Genomic DNA, 19,394 nt, shown 5'->3' on the forward strand with positions numbered 1-19,394 from the left:
TTCTTCCTGTTATCAGTCTTAAACCTCTCTTGTCCTGATTCCCCCTTGTCTTTTTATCCAACATGCCGATAAAATCTCAACTCTATTTTTCCACCTGAGCACACCTGGAGAAGATCACAGAGGCAATAACAAGTCTATTAGTTTGTTACCAACTTCAAATAGGCCCACAGAATTGTGTTGTCCTTTAGGTTTTTTTGTTGTTGTTTTTGTTTTTTTTGTCTTTTTCCCATTCTCTTGGGCCACTCTTGCGGCATATAGAGGCCCCAGGCTAGGGGTCGATTCGGATCTGTAGCCACCGGTCTGCACCAGAGCCACAGCAAGGCGAGATGCAGCCGTGTATGCAACCTACACCACAGCTCACGGCAACGCCGAATCCTTAACCCACGGAGCAAGGTCAGGGATAGAACCCACAACCTCATGGTTCCTAGTCAGATTCGTTAACTACTGAGTCACGACAGGAACTCCCCTGTCCTTTAGTTTTTTTAGCCCTCTCATTTTTCACAGTGGTTATTGTAGGCATTTACTTTCTTCACATCTCTGGCCTTCCACTCTTCTCCCTCTCAGCAGATGACTTGGTATTTCCTTCCACGGAGAAAATTGAGTTCTCAGTTGAGAACTTCCACAATTTTTTGCCTCAAACATTTATATATTTACTCATTCTGTCTGTCTGTTTGTTCTTACTGCTTGTAGTGGGAAGAGGCTAGTTTTCAAGGAGTGGAAAATCATAAGCCTTTACAAACCAAGAGGGTAATACAATGTATGTGAAGCAGTAGGTAAGGAGTGGTTTTTTGGCTTGTAGGGAATTGATAAAAGCTGCCTGAGGATACCCAAATTCAAGTTTTTAACACGCTGTATCAGCTGGAGAAAAACCTGCTATGACGAACATGGCTGCTGGCCTAAGACTAAGTGTCCACAATGGAGAGGGAGCCCGTCCCCAAGGCCTTCTTAGGGCCTTTACCCCCAGACCCCATCCCATTTCCCCCAGTATCAACCCCTCATTTGCTTTTCTTTCCCATCAATATTTGAACATTTTCAACCTTGTCCCATCTTTCAAAACCTTCGTTTTCCCGTATTCTCTTACCACTTTACTTTCTCCACTTTTAAACAAAAGAAATTGCCCACAATTTCGATGTTTGACAAGTTGGAGTCCTAACCATACTGTTCACGAGCTCTGAGACTTTTATCCTCCCCAAGCCTAGTTTTCCCAACTATAAAAATGAGGAGAATTCTTATGCCCAGTCATAAAGTTAAGTATTAAGTGAGAGAATGTATGTATAATGGCTCCCAAAAAGGACATACTGTGTTTTCAGATATATTTGCTTTAGTCCTTGGCAGTCTACCTTCTGTCCCTGTCCCTGAATACTTGATGGGTTCGTTTGTGGTTTTTTTCTTAGTGGTAGTTAGTACCACCAGCAGCCCAGTACCCTCAAAGCAGCTCTTCTGTGGCTGTCCCTGCCACACACGCCAGCTCACCCTCTTTTTCTGTGAATGCTCCCTCGGGTTCTGTGCGCTTTTTATTGTTTTCCTCACCCTGTAAATGTTTATATTCCTCAGGAGTCTGTCTGTCTCTGTGCAGTGGAGCTATCCGTTTAGCTCTTTCTCCCTGATAGCCAAAGCAAAGGCGAAGCACTATGGTGATAGTAGTTAATAGTTTACCATCATTTACTGTGTGTGGGTCATCTTTATAAGCACTATACATGTATTCCTTGATAATCTTCACAACGACTCTGTGGGTGGATGAGGTAGATGAGGACAATGAAGTGCTGAGAGGAAACCTGCTCAGTGTTCCTGCAGGTAACTCAATTCTAGACAGTTGAATTCTGGAACTTTCTGTCCTAACTATAACACTGTACACTCTTCCCAAATAGTTACACGATTAGTAGTGTTTAGAAGGGTCAAAGCATTCTTCACGGGAACTAAAGCCTCCTCTGGGACTTAGATTTGAAATGATGTAGGTGATGTTTCTTTGGGGAGGCGACAGTGTCCTCAACTATGATCCTCTAATAAAGTACCATCGAGGAGCATTCCATTCTCATGGAGAATGTCGTTGTAGAAGAACATAGTATAGACCGAAGCAAAACACCCCCAATATAGTTTTTCCATTATTATATTTTTTAAACAGTCCTTTGATAAAAATTTGGGAGCTAATATTTCAAAGTCATGTTTCATAGTTTAAAAAGGACAAAAGCTCTGTCTTAATCACCTTCTTATCTACAATGTCTCGCCCAGGACCAGTCACTAGAAATAGTTCAGCCGGTATCTGGGGACTGCATATGACCACTCTGAGCTGGTCAGCTCCTTTAAGAAAGGATTGCTTGGGACAGGATGCATTTCATGTAATAGGTTGCAGGGGGTGGAGTTAATGATCGCTTGCAAGATTTGATGCGCTCAGAGGTGGAGAAGAGTGAGAACTCCCATCCCTGTGTCCTGCTTTTCCTCCCCATTCCCATATTCATTTATTCATTAATTATTATTGACAAGTATTTATTTCATTCTTACTATATACCAATTACTGTATAAAGTGATGGAACTTGAATGGCAAATAAGACAAAGTCCCTACCCTGAAGATGTTTATACTCTGATAAGGTGTGTAGAAGACTAATTTGCTGGTACAGAGATCAGTACTCTGAAGGAGGCAAATATTCAGCTCCTCAGGCAGTGAGAACAGGTTGGAGGAAGTGTAGTGCCTTCAGAGGACCTCAGATCTTTATTAGGGTTGGAGGTGAGGTGTGAATGTGAAGAATGCTTCTGTAGGAAGCAGGGCCAGGTGTGCTTTTAAGGTTTTCATTTCTACCCCTCATCCTTATCTCTGCAATCCCTTTCTACTGGTCTGATGAGTACAAGGAAGGCCAATGTAGAAATACATTCCCAAGTGCTGTAGGACTCCTTTTCTGCCAAAGACCACAACTGAAACAGCACGGTTAAGTTCTGCAGTAACTTTTTTTTTTTTTTTTTTTTTTTTTTTTTTTGTATTTTTAGGGCCTCGCCTGCAATATATGGAAGTTCCCAGGCTAGCAATGGAATCAGAACGGCAGCTGCTGGCCGACGTCACAGCTGCAGCAACGTCGGATCCTTAACCCACTGAGTGAGGCCAGGGATAGAACCTGCGTTCTCATGGAAACTAGGCAGATTCGTGTCTGCTGGGCCATGACTGGAACTCCCTTCAGTAAATATTTTTCATTGTAAATGTTTGATGTTCATGTGGCTTTTCATCTCTCATGTGAACTCCTCAAGAACAGGGGCTGTGTTTTATTCATTTCTGTGTCTTTAGTACCTAATAGTAACTCAATAAATGTTGAAGATGTCATTTAACACTGGTAATCATTTAATTGTTGTTCTATTAACCAAGGCATAGCTGTGCTGTTTCTTCTATGAAAAACAGAGCTCAGGTTTTATACAAATGAACTTACAAGCTACTCTTGTGAGTTTAAGATTACCCATCTTTGAGTAGTGAAAAATTACTGAATAGAAAAATTGAAGATTTTTTTAAATTAGAAAGTCACTCACAGCTTAACAGAATTCAATACAGAATTTGGTCAAGTATATTTACTTTGAAATGCTTTATTATTGTTTTGATTTACAGACTTATGAGGAGGATCGCAGAAACTACTCTGAGCTTCAAATTAGATGTCAACGTTTGGCCTTAGAATTAGCAGACACAAAACAGTTAATTCAGCAAGGTGACTACCGTAAAGAAAACTATGATAAAGTCAAGAGGTAAGTAGTTAAGAGGGCCACAGCAGTTATTCTTATTTTTAGCATGCATCAGAGTCACTTGAAATTTTTTTTTTTTTTTTTTTTTTTTTTTTTGGTCTCTTTAGGGCCGCACCTGCTGCAAATGGAAGTTCACAGGTTAGGGGTCAGATCGGAGCTACAGCTGCTGGCCTATACCATAGCCACAGCAACGTGAAATCTGACCACAGCTGCAACCTACACCACCACTCATGGCAATGCTGGATCCTTAACTCGATCGAGCCCAGGGATTGAACCCACATCCTCATAGATCCTAGTTGGATTCGTTACAGTTGAGCCACGACGGGAACTCCTTGAATTCTTACCGTCAACATCATTAATTCTACTTTGTGTCTTCTTTTTCTGTCTCCATAGTCTTGCCTTTTGTAGAATATCATATGGTTGGAATCATACCATACAGAACCTTTTCGGATTGGCTTCTTTGACTTAGTAATATGCATTTAGGGTTCTTCCATGTCTTTTCATGGCTTGATAGCTCATTTGAATAATGAATAACATTCCAATGAATAATAATATTCCAGTGAATAATAATATTTCATTAAATAGTGAATAATAAATATTCCATTGTTAAGATGGACCACAGTTTATCCACTCACCTACCCAAAAACAGACAACTTGGTTGCTTCCAAGTTTTGGCAATTAGGAATAAAGCTGCTATAAACATTCACGTGCTAGGTTTTATATGGACATAAATTTTCAACTCCTTTGGGTAAATGCCAAGGAACACGAGCATACTCACGTTGTAAGGGTATGTTTAGTTTTGTAAACTGTCTGTCTGTCAAACTGTCTGTCCCAACATGTCTGTACCATTTTGCATTTCCACCACCAATGAATGAGAGTTTCTGTTGCTCCACACCCTTGCTAGTGTTTGTTATCAGTATTCTAGATTTCGGGTTTTAGTAGGTGTGAGGCAGTATCTCATTGTTTAAATTTGCATTTTTCTGATAACATGTGATATGGAACACCTTTTCTTGTATTTATTTGCCATCTGTATATCTTCTTAAGTTCTTTGGCTCATTTGTTAATTAGGTTGTTTGTTTTCTTACTGTTGAGTTTTAAGAGTTCTTTGTATATTTTGGACAACAGTCCTTTATCAGCTATATCTTTGGCAAATATTTTCTCCCAGTCTGTGGCTTGTCTTTTTGTTCTCTTGACATATACCTTATTCTTTACTGCACAAAAGCATGTAGTTTTGACAGTCTGTTGGGTTTAGAGTGCATTTTAATATTGTTTTTTATTTTATTTCAAAGAAGCTTTGTTTTTTTTTAAATGTAAAGCCTTAGAAAATAGGAACGACCCAGAGTGAAATACCATGTGTGCAAATATTTTCAAAATCTTTTTGATGATTTAATTTTATGTAATTTTGATATTTTTATTTTATGGAATCAATTTAAATACATTGCAGTTTTATCTGAAGTTTTCCCAGCTATTCCTTTTTGACAAAAGGCACACATACTTTCAAAATAACACTTTCTGAGGATATGGTTCCCATTGTGTTGCTACTAGGTAGCTATGGCAAATAATTTTCCTTTTGTTGGAATATACTTTTCTTTTGTTTGTACATTAATGAACCACTACTTTGCTGTATGTCCTAGGTAAATCTCTTACTATTCTAAAAAATTTTTTTAATCTGTGAGGTGTTGCTAATTGCTGCACTGTATAAATTAAGATCAAAGTAATATTTGTGAAATTCTTTGTGTGTGTGTGTGTGTGTGTGTGTGTGTGTGCTGGGGGAGATTATTCTAATTGTTTACTGCTGTAACTATCTGCACCTAAAATAATTCTTTTTTTTTTTGTCTTTTTGGCTTTTCTAGGGCTGCTCCCGCGGCATGTGGAGTTCCCAGGCTTGGGGTTTAATTGGAGCAGTGGCCGCTGGCCTACACCAAAGCCACAGCAACGTGGGATCCGAGCCACGTCTGCAACCTACACCACAGCTCACAGCAATGCCGGATCCTTAACCCACCGAGCAAGGCCAGGGATCGAACCCGCAACCTCGTGGTTCCTAGTCAGATTCGTTAACCACTGCGCCACGACGGGAACTCCAGCACCTAAAATAATTCTTGAACTGCAGTGGGAACTCAGGGAGTGTTTGGTGTTTGTTAAATGAATGAATCCTTTATAAACTGTATAATGCATGAGTAAATTTGCAAGTATTTGGGGATATAACATTAGTAGTCCTAATCCCAACATGACTGACATGCAGCATGTATTATTATGTATGTATCATGTCAAAATCTAGTGATTATTGTAGCTTAAAATCCATGAGAGCTCTACTCTTGGGCTCTTGAATACAGCCAGATTTCAAAGAATCATTTCAAAATAAAGCAGATTGTGAAGGTAAGATGATACTTTGAGTTGGTGTTTTGATGTTCTCTCTGCCACTATAAATCTGTAGCAATAATTGGTACAAGAGAAAACTAAAGGGCATAGTCATCGGAATAATCCAGGGTGGCCATGAATGCAGGCCAGACTGTGTCACGAGTTGGTAATTATGATCTAAGTGATGAAAGCAGGTGGGGGGAGGTGTCTCATTTGATCATTCCTATTTATATATGTTTTATTTTCATAATGAAAACCTAGGAAATAAAAACATAGTCCTGATCAAAGACATAATAAGCATCATCAAGTGCTAGAAATGGAAAAGAAGAATAAAAAGCAAGAGTGGCTCAAACTCTGAATCCTTGACTCAACAGAAAGAATGGATTTTAAAAAATGGCATGGTGGAGTTCCCACTGTGCCACAGTGGGTTAAGAATCAGACTTCAGCGGTTTCGTTTGCTGCTGAGGCATGGGTTTGATCCCTGACCTGGCACGATGGCTTAAAGGATCCAGTGTTTCCACAGCTGCAGTGTAGTTGCATCTATGGCTCAGATTTGATCTCTGGCCCAGGACCTTCCACATGCCACAGGTGCAGCCATAAAAAAAAAAAAAAAAAAAAAAAAAAATTAAAAATACTCTGTTCACAAAAATAGAAGATAAACTGGGGAAAAATCACTTTTATATCCTTGATAAATTCTAAAAAATGTACAAGAAAACAGGTATATGGATGTTATTAGAAGGAATCGAACTGCTTTTCAACAGCAGCATGGAAAATAAATTGATTTCTTTCTTTCTTCCTTTCTTTCTCTCTTTCTTTCTCTCTCTCTCTCTCTCTCTCTCTCTCTCTCTCTCTCTCTCTCTCTCTCTCTTTCTTTCTTTCTTTCTTTTTAGGGCTACGCTCGCGGCATATGGGGGCTCCCAGGCTAGGGGTCCAATTGGAGCTGTAGCCGCTGGCCTACGCCAGAGCCACAGCAATGCCAAACCTGAGCCCGTCTGTGACCTACACCACAGCTAACGGCAACGCTGGATCCTTAACCCACTGAGTGAGACCAGGGATCAAACCCGCAACATCATGGTTCCCTGTTGGATTCATTTCTCCTGAGCCACAGCGGGAACTCCTAAGTTGATTTAATTCTATAATGTAATTCTGTGTAATAATTAAAAGCATTAAATTAGATCTGAATGTATCTACATGGATAGATTTTTAAAAGCAAAATGTATACTCCCTTGTTAGCAACATGGCTGGACCTGGAAATTATCATGCTAAGTGAAGTCAGTCAGACAATGAGACACCAACATCAAATGCTCTCACTTACATGTGGAATCTAAAAAAAAAGCACACAGTGAACTTTGCAGAACAGATACTGACTCACAGACTTTGAAAAACTTATGGTTTCCAAATGAGACAGGTTGGGGGGTTGGGGATGCACTGGGGGTTTGGGAAGGAAATGCTATAAAATTGGGTTGTGATGATCATTGTACAACTATAAATGTAATAAATTCATTGAGTAATATAAAAAAAAAACACAAAATGCACATGCCCATCTTTAAAAAAAAAAAAAAAAAAAAAGCCATTCCTTACTTTCTGGCATAACACAAAGTTCTCAGGTTAGGAAATTCCCATTGTGACTCAGCAGTAACGAGCCCAACTAGTATCCATGAGTATGTGGTTTCGATCGCTTGCCTCGCTCAGTGGGTTAAGGATCCAGTGTGGCCATGAGTGGTGGTATAGGTTGCAGATGCAGCTCAGATACCTTGTTGCTGTGGCTGTGGTGTAGGCTGGCAGCTATAGCTCCGATTCAGCCCCTAGCCAGGGAACTTCCATATGCTGCAGGCGCAGCCCTAAAAAGCAAAAAAAAAAAAAAGGTTCTCAGGTTTATTTTCTAATTTCATTGCCTCAGCATCTTGGTTCCTTTTGGTGGTGAATGCTATTCAGAAATTAAGGTTTGGATGCTGGTCATTGCTACACTGATCATTGTTCTTAGGCCCTTTCAGTAGGCAGAGGTGATAGAGAGGGAAGTGAGAAGATGGTTTAACACGCTCTGGGTGAGATCATACCAGTACCTTTCATTTCAGTTCAGCTCTACAGTAGCTAGTGTGACGGGGCTCTGACTGGCCAAATATTTACAACCTAAATATTAAAATGAATATTAACAATAATGAGTTATAATCCATTAAATAGAATAAGGATTTTTGAGTGTATGCTTATAGATAGGATCTTTGCAGTAGAAAGCCAACCAATACATATACATGCAAACTAGAACTACCATTTTGTAACTTCATAATACTGTGTGATTCAGAATGACCATTGGAAACTAAAGCCATTGTATAAATGTTGGAAAACGGAATCTTATAATACGTCCTACAGATTACTTATGAATTGCTAGGGGCAAAAAGTGACCTTTATAATTGAGAATTTTGGCAGATACTGCCTTAATGATCAAAGTTATAATCACCAGTCATGGGATAAAAATGACATCATGTGCTGCTTTATTTGATGTACCAAGGACACATTATCACTTCTGTGGTATTCCTGCCCAAAGTGCTTAATCCAAACCTAATTATGGGAAAACATCAGATAAATGACAGTTAAACAACATTCCATGAAACAGTTGGCCTGTGCTCTACAAGAAATCAAGTTGTGAAAGACAAAGAAAGGCAAAGGAATTGTTCAAAGTCAAAAGAGATGGAGTTCCCAGAGTGGCTCAGTGGGTTAAGGACTCACCATTTTCTCTATGAGGATGCAGGTTCAATCGCTGGCCTTGCTCAGTGGGTTAAGGATCCAGCATTGCTGCAAGCTACAGCACAGTTCACAGATATGACTTGGATCTGGTGTTGCTATGGCTGTGGAGCAGCTTCTCTTTGAACCCTAGCTTGGGAACTTCCGTATGATATGCCACAGGTACGGACGTTAAAGAGAAAAAAAGTTAAAGGAGAATAAACATGCGTGACATCCAAATGCAGGACATAATGATATGTTGGATCCCGGGCTAGAGAAAAAAAATTGCCATAATGGACATTTGGAGGACAATTGACAAAATTTGAAAATTGATTATAAATTAGATATTAGGACTAAGTCTCGAAAATTGGATAATTATGTTCTGATTATATAAGACAATATCTTTTGTTTGTTTGTTTTTTGGCTGCCCTGTGGCATATGGAGCTCCCAGACCAGGGATCAGATCTGAGCCACAGCCATGAATGAAGGTGCAGCTGCGGCAATGCCAGATCCTTAACCCATTGTGCTAGGCTGGGAATCAAACCCATGTCCCAGCACTCCCAAGATGTTGCCAATCCTGTTGTGCCACAGCAGGACCTCCAAGAATATCTTTAATCTTAGGTAATGCACACCCAATTATTTAGAAATAAAGGGACCTAATGTCTGCATATAGGTCTTAAATATTTGAGGGGAAAAATGCACATGTGTAGAAGTGTGTGTGTGTGTGTGTGTGTGTAGATGTGTATACTTATATATGTGTGTATATGTTTAGTGAATATATGATATATATTCACATAGATGAACAACAGGGAGAGAATAAATAGGGCAAAGTAAAATTTAGTAGGTATTACAAAGTAAATAGGACAAAGTTAATAATTGGTGAGTATAAATATGTGAGAAACATATAATATACAGAAATACTGGAGTTCCCATCATGGCGCAGTGGTTAACAAATCCGACTAGGAACCATGAGGTTGCAGGTTCGATCCCTGGCCTTGCTCGGTGGGTTGACAATCTGGCGTTGCCGTGAGCTGTGGTGTAGGTTGCAGACGCGGCTCGGATCCTGCGTTGCTGTGGCTCTGGCGTAGGCCGGTGGCTACAGCTCCGATTAGACCCCTAGCCTGGGAACCTCCATATGCCGCGGGAGTGGTCCAAGAAATGGCAAAAAGACAAAAAAAAAAAAAAAAATACAGAAATACTGTTTTCATCATTGTATCTAGGAGATTATATAGGAACAGTGAGAAAAATATAAGGAATTTCAGGTTTACCCATAGTGTTCTATTTAAAAAAAAAATTTCATGCAAATATAGACGAATGCTAACTGTTGTCAATTGCGAATAGCAAGTTTATGGGTGTTTTGCTGCATCATTCTTTATAATCATTATTTTACCTAAAAAAAAAAAAATCATAGCAAAGGGAGCATGATCATTACCTTGTGAGAATAAAAACGTTTGCATGTAAAAGCATACAATACTTAAAGTAATATATACTGAAGTATTACTACCGATAGTCATCTTTCATTAGTGGGTTTATGGGAGATTGTTATTTTTTAACTTGTGCCTTGCTCAAGTATAAACATAATACTTTGTTAAGCAGAAGAAAAGAGTCTTTCTAAATTGGTTATTGAAAATCTAATGAAAAGAAAAACAATTCTTAATAACTCTCTCCATGGAAACGCCAGGTGAGTAGATGAACTAAAATGCATAGGAACTGATTCTGACTGGAGAGATTAAGTCAAGAATTAGTAAATCTATTTCTCTGCTCATTTTTTAAGATATGTGTTTGTAGTTTGGTCCAGTTCTTGGTTCTGCTGTGTGAGGGAAAGAGCTGGTCTGAAAATGGAAATTAGAATCTCTAGGTAATCATAAACAATTTGTGAATGAAATAGTCACAGGAATGTCTGCCTGTGTATCTGCTGTGCAAACTGAGTGATGAGTTAAGGCTTTTTTGACCCTAACTGAACTGAAAGCCTAGAGCCATGTTTAAATTCTTTAAAAGTTTTGGCCTTAAGATTACATTGAAGATGGTTAGTGAGAAGATACCAGAATGTACCTTAGAAAGTTTTATTATTTACTTTGCTGGTTAGTGTAGTTTACATACTTATTTTTTAAAGGTAATAAATTCATGTTTATGTAACTGAACAAGGTCTTGAACAGAGAGTCCCTCCTAAACTTGAAAAGCAGATACTTTGTTGTTCATAGAATGACACTGAGGTCCCACTGCTGATATCTCTGATCAGTTTCCTGAAATGTAATCAGTCCTTTTTAACTGTTCATTACAAAAAGAGATGTAAATTCTATATATGAATTTTATTTTAGTAAAAATAAATAAATACATGTGTTTGAATTTTATAGTGAGCGTGATGCACTTGAACAGGAAGCAGTTGAATTAAGGAGAAAACATGAAATACTGGAAGCCTCTCACATATCTCAAGCTAAAGAAAGAAGTGAATTATCAAAAGAGGTAAGCTGATAGCGTCACTTGTATTTTATTGTTCAGTGCTTGTGGACAAAGCCCAGGGCAGATTTGTGAGAGGGCCTTTTTTTTCCTTTTTGATTTAGTTGCTAGAAAGAAGGGACTTTTAGTAGCTCTGTTTGGGTGAAACACTTCAAGGTAAGAGTTAGCCTGCTTTATGTGTTGTGCAAAAGCACAATTGGAAGAAAACATAGTAATAAGCATTGAAAATGAAGATGCCGTTGCTCTGGACACTATCTCTGTGTGCAGGTAACCACCTTACAGCAGACTGTCACTCTACTGCAAAAGGACAAAGAATATCTCAACCGCCAAAACATGGAGCTCAGTGTTCGCTGTGCACACGAGGAGGATCGTCTTGAAAGACTTCAGGCTCAACTTGAAGAAACCAAAAAGGCTAGAGAAGAGATGTATGAAAAATATGTAACGTCCAGGTAAGATTTACCTTGTTTTCCGTATGTGTAGATAATACCAGCTTCTTTGAAGTAACTCTTGGCTTTGGGGAAGAATAGTGATTTTTTTCTGAAGGTCTATAAGAGGATGTTAGGAGAATCGTTCATTTTGTTTCCTCATGGGATACTCATTCTAATTGATTTTTTTCTTAAGACAGTGTGTTTTTTTCAACAACCAAAAGCCTGTGCTAAGGATATATATTCTATAACTATTTTTATTTATTTTTTTCCTATTTTTTTTAATTTATTTTTTCTTAGGATATAAGCTTTTTAATTCCCAGTGACTAAGATCTCTATATAAGTATTTTATGAAAGTAAGTATATAAATATCTCTATAGAAGTATATTTTTGAAGAAAATGTAATCATGTGGAGCCTGACTAAGCTGACCTTTTCCTGACTGTGTGAAACATACAAGAAGAATGACGAGACAGCATTGCAGATTGGTTTAAGATACAGGCTCTTCTGGAATCAGACTCCTGCATTTCAATCCTATCTTCTCTCTTCAACTAGATGTATAAGTTACTCGAGTTCCTTTATATTAATAGTCCTTATAATCCTAGAATTCTTTTTTTTTTTTTTTTTGTCTTTTTGCCATTTCTTGGGCCGCTCCCGCGGCATATGGAGGTTCCCAGGCTAGGGGTTTATTCGGAGCCATAGCCGCTGGCCTACGCCAGAGCCACAGCAATGCAGGATCCAAGCCATGTCTGCAGCCTACACCACAGCTCACAGCAATGCCGGATCCTTAACCCACCAAGCAAGGGCAGGGATTGAACCCACAACCTCATGGTTCCTAGTCGGATTTGTTAACCACTGCGCCACAACGGGAACTCCTAGAATTACTTTTTTTTAATCAGCATTTCAAAAACTAAAAACAAATTCTAAATTTTATGTTTTAAGACTTTACACATTCATAACTTTTTCCCCAGCTTTTGGTATTTATTGTTTGTTTGTGTTTCTGCCGATATCCTGTGTAGCTTTTGACTTTGCTAAGAGATCACAGTGACTGTTGTACTTAGAGGGAAAGACTGTGTAAAGAGTCCGTCGGGGCCGTTTTTTTTTTAAAGATTATTTGTCTCCCAATATGCACCACACAAGATTATTATTTCTAAATGAAGGACATTCTGTAACACGTTAGTTCTCAAGTCTCCAATCATGTGCATTAAAAACTATTGGCAAGGAGTTTCCACTGTGATGCAGTGGAGGCAGGCACTGGTTTGATCCCCAGCCTGGAGCAGTGGGTTAAGGATGGAGCGTTGCTGTGGCTGCGGTCGAGGTTCCAGCTCATATTTGATCCCTGGCCCAGAAACTTCCATGTGCCACTGAGGCGGCCAGAAAAAGAAAAAGAAAAAAAAAAAATTAGTAAAATATTTTTAAAGATGAGTAATTATACAACATGAACTAACATTTTATGTAGTAAGGAAGGCTTTAGGGCAATATGTATAAAAAGAAATCCTAGATGGAACTAGTTTGGAACAATATTTTTAGGAATTATAAGATTTTACATCTAATACTATGTTTTTCAAGTAACCTTGCTTATAGATCATTTTGACAAAAGATAAAAGCATACATAAAGGGCAAAAACCTATTTCTTTTGCAAAAAAAAAAAAAATCATGTGTATTCCTTTTGACTCCTTGCAGAGACCATTATAAAACAGAATATGAAAATAAACTACGTGACGAACTGGAGCAAATCAGATTGAAAACTAATCAAGAAATTGATCAACTTCGAAGTGCCTCTAGGGAAATGTATGAACGAGAAAACAGGTAAAAGAAGAAAAGTAGGAAATTTATATGATATTTTATTACTCTTTGAAGGTTTTAGTTTTATCGAAATTAAACTTTAGTCCATGACATAATGTCTTTTTTAATGAATTAAAGAAATTTGTCATAAATCTAAATCAAATAGAACATTGAAGTTCTAAAATCCCTTGCTAACGAGTTCAGAACTGGGTTTATCAGATGTTAGGCCTCTTTACTCTGGTATTCCCATTATCTTTTCATTACCCCGTTAACTTGTCCTTTTACCTCTACCTTAGTTCAGATTAAGGACAGAGATGAAAAGGAAATTAGAAAGTACTAACAGATAACAGTGGTTCTTCCTGTAACATGCTAGTGATTTCTCCAGGAAATTTTTAAAAACTACAATAATAAGGCATTCCCGTCATGGCTCAGCAGAAATGAATCTGACTAGCATCCATGAGGACGCAGGTTCGAGACCCGGCCTTGCTCAGTGGGTTAAGAATCCGGCGTTGCCATGAGCTATGATGCAGGTCACAGATGCTGCTGCAATCCTGCGTTGCTGTGGCTGTGGCATAGGCCAGCGGCCATAGCTCCGACAAGACCCCTAGCTGGGGAACCTCCACATGCCACAGGTGTGGCCCTAAAAGGGCAAAAAATTAAAAAATTTAAAAAAAATAATAATATGAAATACTGTTTATGTCTCATTTAGCTGTTGGCCCTAAAAGACCAGATAATCTTTAAGAAGGATCATTTTCATTCATGCAGTTACTTTTAGGTCAATGTTTATTAGGTTTCCTTAGTGATTTCCAGTAATAAGGGGAAAATGAATGGGACTTATTTCAACAGCAGTTATCTTTATATACCAGGATTATGGTTCATATGATTTTTCATAGTTTATATTTTAGAGGGAAAGTGATTTTGAAATTGATTTAATTATTATGCTTGTTTATCAGCACTGATTTGAGTATATGATATTTTGATCTTTGCCGACAATCAAGACTTTAAATCAGACTAAGGTTGATATTAGAGAAGTTTATATCTGAGCTCTCAGAGCAATAAATTCACTTACTTAGTAAATATTTATTGAGGCCCACCATGTCCTAGATACATGTCAGATGCCAAAGATAAAGTGGTGACCTTGGCCTTCACAAAGGTGGTAGTCTAATAGCACATAAAGACAAATAGAGGAATATTGATCATAGTGCGTGGTGATGAAGAAGATGGCAGGATGCACAGGATGAGACCACATAGCCTTAGGTGTATCTAATGAAGCCCTGGGAGGAACTGGCGAAGAGTACATGGGGGGAGAAATACATACACATGCTAACACTTGCATGATGACTATCAGTGATGGAGGGGGGGCGAATTAGGGGAATTAATGCATACCCTGGAGACCAGACAAAATAAAATTTTTTGAGCAAACTGAAAATGATTTAGTATGGTTAGACCATGGACCAAGAAGCAGGGAGTTTTAAGAAATGCAACAGAAGGAAAAACAGGCCCAAATCATGCATTTGACCCATTGTCTAGGACCATGAACAATTGAAAGATTTTAGGACTATGCTTGATATGATCTGATTTTATATGAAAAGATCATTCTGCAACGTGGAGGATACACTGGCAGAGTATAAGGCTGTAGAAAAAGAAGCCACTCTTAGAGGTTGTTTCCATGATCAAGATGAGAAGTGGTGGCGTTCCTGTTGTGACTTAGTGGTAATGAATCTGACTGGTATCCATGAGGACATGGGTTTGATCCCTGTCCTTGCTCAGTCGGTTAAGGATCTGGCATTGCGGTGAGCTGTGATGTAGGTCACAGACCAGCTCAGATCCCACATTGCTGTGGCTGTGGTGTGGGCCACCAGCTCAGATTTAATCCCTAGCCTGGGAATTTCCATGTGCCATGGGTGCGGCCCTAAAAAGCAAAAAAAAAAAAAAAAAAAAATAGAAAGGAAGGAAGGAAAGATGAGAAGTGATAAAGGAACTGGATTAGTAGCAAAGAGATGGAGAGAAGTGGGCCAGATTGGAAGCTTACTCAAGAGGTAGAACTAACAGGCTACAGTGAGTAGATTGGACTGTGGAGTGAGAAGTAGTTAAGGATGTCACCAGGTTTCTTGATTGGGCAGCTTCGTGGATGATGATGCAGTTTTTTAAAAACATTATAGAAAAAGACATGGCTTTAATTGGCAACATGGTAAATTTAGCTTAGTTTCTGTGACATGCAGCAGAAAAGTTGACTCTTTAAGGTCTGAATCTCAGGAGAAAGACCTGGATGTGAGCTAGACCTGTAGCATAGGTGATACTACTCTTCTGTTTTACAATTAAGTACCTGTAGTCCTGTGGCTCAATTCCGTTATGGATTTTATAATAAACCCTTTTTTTTTGGCTGACTTAACCTTAAGATTTATGGGATTGTTTTTTTGATAATATGCATGATTACTTCTAAACAATCCACATAGCCGTATAGATTTTGGTATGTAATCATTTTGAGAATGTGCAGATTTTTTAGTTTTTGTTGCTTTTTTTTTTTTTTTTTTAAGAAAACTCTTTAAAATGCCTCCCATAGTAACATAAGTTGATATAAATGAGTGCCTGTCCTTTAAGATGGCTGGTAGAGGTAGATTGGGAAACAGACTATAGAACCATTTCTGGAAGCAGAAAAGCCGAAAGCAGGTTTACTTTTCCTCTGTGCTGTTCTAACTCCGGAGCCACATCAAAATGTATTTCACCTAAATCAACTATACTTCAGTAAAACTTGAAAAAATGGAAAAGAAAAATGTATACCACCATATCAGGGGATTCCTAGTATTGGGGCCACTGCCCTGGAAACCTCAGCCAGCTGCAGGACCAGACTGACCTTGTAGATGGTGAAGCTAGAGTGGACAGTTGCCACCAGGTGGTGCCAAAGTGCAGCCCAGGCTCAGAGATTTCAATTGCACAGGACTCCTAGCCAGGTAGTATAGGCTTACCTTTATTGTTTTACTAACCTCACAATAATCCAACCCTGTATTTCATGTGGCTGAATCTTTTTGTGTCCCAGTTTCCTCATTCTGACAGGATTTAACTGTAGTTAGACTTTATGTCTCACTGGTCTTTCACAAGGTAAAAATAAATTGTAGATTATTTCTTTTGAAAGGGAACTCCTCTTACAACTTAAAATAACTAAGGAGAAGATTTTAGTATTCCTTGTTATGAAACATGAAATGCATAAAACACAAGTTTACACATTTGGAAATTTTTGTGTCTGAGCAAATTAATCACTTGCTTTGAACTTAGATGTATAATTGTGTCATTACTTTTATTATATAAGCTGCACTGTTACAATATGAATTCAAATGGATAAACTTGCATATTGGTACTTAGTGTCCTTGCTTCTTGGCCAATAACATTTTTAAGAGAAAGTTAAATGATAAGATTATAGATATATGTTTTGTCTTTGGTTTGCTTTCTATACATTGGAGGATATTAAGAGAGTGCCTTTTTAAAGGCAAGTATAAGACATGACACCACGAAACTCCTAGAAGAGAACAAAGGCAAAACATTCTCTGATGTAAATCATAGCACTGTTTTCTTAGGTTAGTCTCCCAAGGCAATAGAAATAAAAGCAAAAGTAAACAAATGGGACCTAATCAAAAGTATAGGCTTTTGCAACAAAGGAAACCGTGAACAAAACAAAGAAACAGCCTGTGGAATGGGAGAAAACATCTGCAAATGATGCAACCAACAACGACTTAATCTCCAAAACATACAAGCAGGTCATACAGCTCGATCACAAAAAACAAACTGCCCAATCAAAAAATAGGCGTAAGACCTAAATAGGCATTTCTCCCAAGAAGACATACAGATGGCCAATAGGCACTTGAAAAGATGCTCACCATTGCTAATTATTAAGGAAATGCAAAGTAAAACTACAATGAGGTATTACCTCACACCGGTCTGAATGGCCATCATTAAAAAGTCTACAAATGGGAGTTCCTTGGTAGCCTAGTTGTTAAGGATTCAGCGTTGTCACTGCTGTGGCTCAATACCCTGCCCCGGGAACTTCTGCCTGCCATGAGTTTGGCAAAAAAAAAAAAAAAAAAAAAAGTCTACAAATAACAAGTGCTAGAGAGAGTGTGTGAAGAAAAAGGAACCTTCATAGACTGTAAGTTGGTGCAGCCACTATGAAAAACAGTATGGAGACTCCTTAAAAAACTAAAAATAGATTTGCCATATGATCCAGCAGTCCCACGACTGGACATATATATCATCTGGAGAAAACTCTTAACGTGAAAAGATACATACACCCCAGCGTTCAGTGCAGCACTATCCACAATAGCCAAGACATGGAAGCAACCTAAATGTTCATCTGCAGAGAAATGGATAAAGAGTATGTGGTGTGTGTGTGTGAGTGTGTGTGTATACATATATACATACACCATACCCACAATGGAATACTACTCAGCTGTAAAAAGAATAAAATAATGAGTTCTGTTGTAGTTCAGTGGTTTTGAAACCAACTAGTATCCACAAGGACGCAGGTTCAATCCCTGGCGTCACTTATTGGGTTTCATATGTGGCATTGCTGTGAGCTGTGGTGTAGGTCTCAGATGTAGTTTGGATTCTGCGTTGCTGTGGCTGTGGCTAGGCTGGCAGCTCCAGCTCCAGCTCCAGTTCCATCAGAGCTCTGATCCCTAGCCTAGGAATTTCCATATGCCGTGGGTGCAGCCCTAAAAAGCCAAAAAAAAAAAAAAAAAAAGAGTAAGAGAATACCATAGCAACATGGATGAACCTAGAGGTTATTTATTCTAGGTTAAGTGAAGTAATTTGGGCAGAGAAAGACAAATAGCATGCTGTATCACTTGTATGTGAAATCTAAAAAAATAAAATAAAATAAACTTATTTACAAAACAGAAACAGACTCACAGACATAGAAAACAAACCTATAAGTACCAAAGGGGAAAGGTGGTGGGGAGGGGTAAATTAGAAGTTTGGGATTAGCATGTACACACTACTGTATATAAAATAAATAAAGAACAAGGATCTACTGTATAGCACAGGGAATTATATTCAATATTCTATAGTAGACTGTAATGGAATAGAAAAAAAAATAATGTACTCAAGGATTGAGATTTAATAAAGTAATTCTTCTTCTTTTTTTTTTTTTTTTTTTTTTTTGCTTTTTAGGGTTACACCCACAGCATATGGAAGTTCCCAGGCTGGAGGTTGAATTGGAGCTGCCCCTGCTGGCCTACACCACAGCCACAACAACTCAGGAGCTAAGCTTTGTCTGCGACTTACAGGTTATGATATGTATGTATGCTCCGGCTCAGTTTGTGAGTTAGGTTTTTTGGCTTTTTCTCTACTTTATAGTTTCTTTAAAACACTGCTTTGGAGTTTTGGGAAATAATGAGTGAAACTCACTTTGGCAGTGAAATTTATTATTTAAATAACTTTTTGCTTAGTAGGTATCATATGACTGAAATATATGAACTCTCTTGCACTTTTAGAAGCATTATTCCTTGAACAGAGAGTATGTTATGAAAGATTTGAAACAAAAGTCTAAACTTAAATTCTGGCTCTATTGCTTATTAGTAGAGAGTGAATATGTCACTTAATATCGCTGAAGTTAATTTTCCCTTTTGTGGAATGAACTGATAACTATTTAACAGGGTAATCTGGAAGGTCTAAGTAAGATAATACATGTAAAAAAGGACATCATAGGAGTTCCTGTTGTGGCTCAGCTGTAACAAACATGACTAGTATCCATGAGGACTCAAGTTTGATCCCTGGCCTCTCTCAGTGGGTTAAGGATCCAGCATTGCTGTAAGCTGTGGTGTAGGTCGCAGGCATGGCTTAGATACTTCATTGCTGTTCCTGTGGCTGTGGTGTAGACTGACAGCTGGAGCTCCTACTTGACTTGTAGCCTGGGACGTTCCATACACCACAGGTGCAGCCCTAAA

General features: G+C 38.5%; 1 protein-coding gene across 7 annotated transcripts in view; it reads left to right on the forward strand.

Annotated features, from left to right (window-relative positions):
• The window catches only part of PIBF1 (progesterone immunomodulatory binding factor 1), a 286,663-nt gene that overhangs the window by 51,500 nt on the left and 215,769 nt on the right, over positions 1-19,394 (forward strand). For all 7 annotated transcript variants that reach the window (XM_021065663.1, XM_021065658.1, XM_021065659.1 and 4 more), the window contains exons 6-9: positions 3,584-3,717; positions 11,145-11,253; positions 11,515-11,696; positions 13,354-13,479. In XM_021065663.1, coding sequence (XP_020921322.1) covers positions 3,584-3,717; positions 11,145-11,253; positions 11,515-11,696; positions 13,354-13,479 — 551 coding nt within the window. The remainder of the gene's footprint in view (positions 1-3,583; positions 3,718-11,144; positions 11,254-11,514; positions 11,697-13,353; positions 13,480-19,394) is intronic.

Source organism: Sus scrofa, chromosome 11 (genome assembly GCF_000003025.6).
Source record: "Sus scrofa isolate TJ Tabasco breed Duroc chromosome 11, Sscrofa11.1, whole genome shotgun sequence".
NCBI lineage: Eukaryota > Metazoa > Chordata > Mammalia > Artiodactyla > Suidae > Sus > Sus scrofa.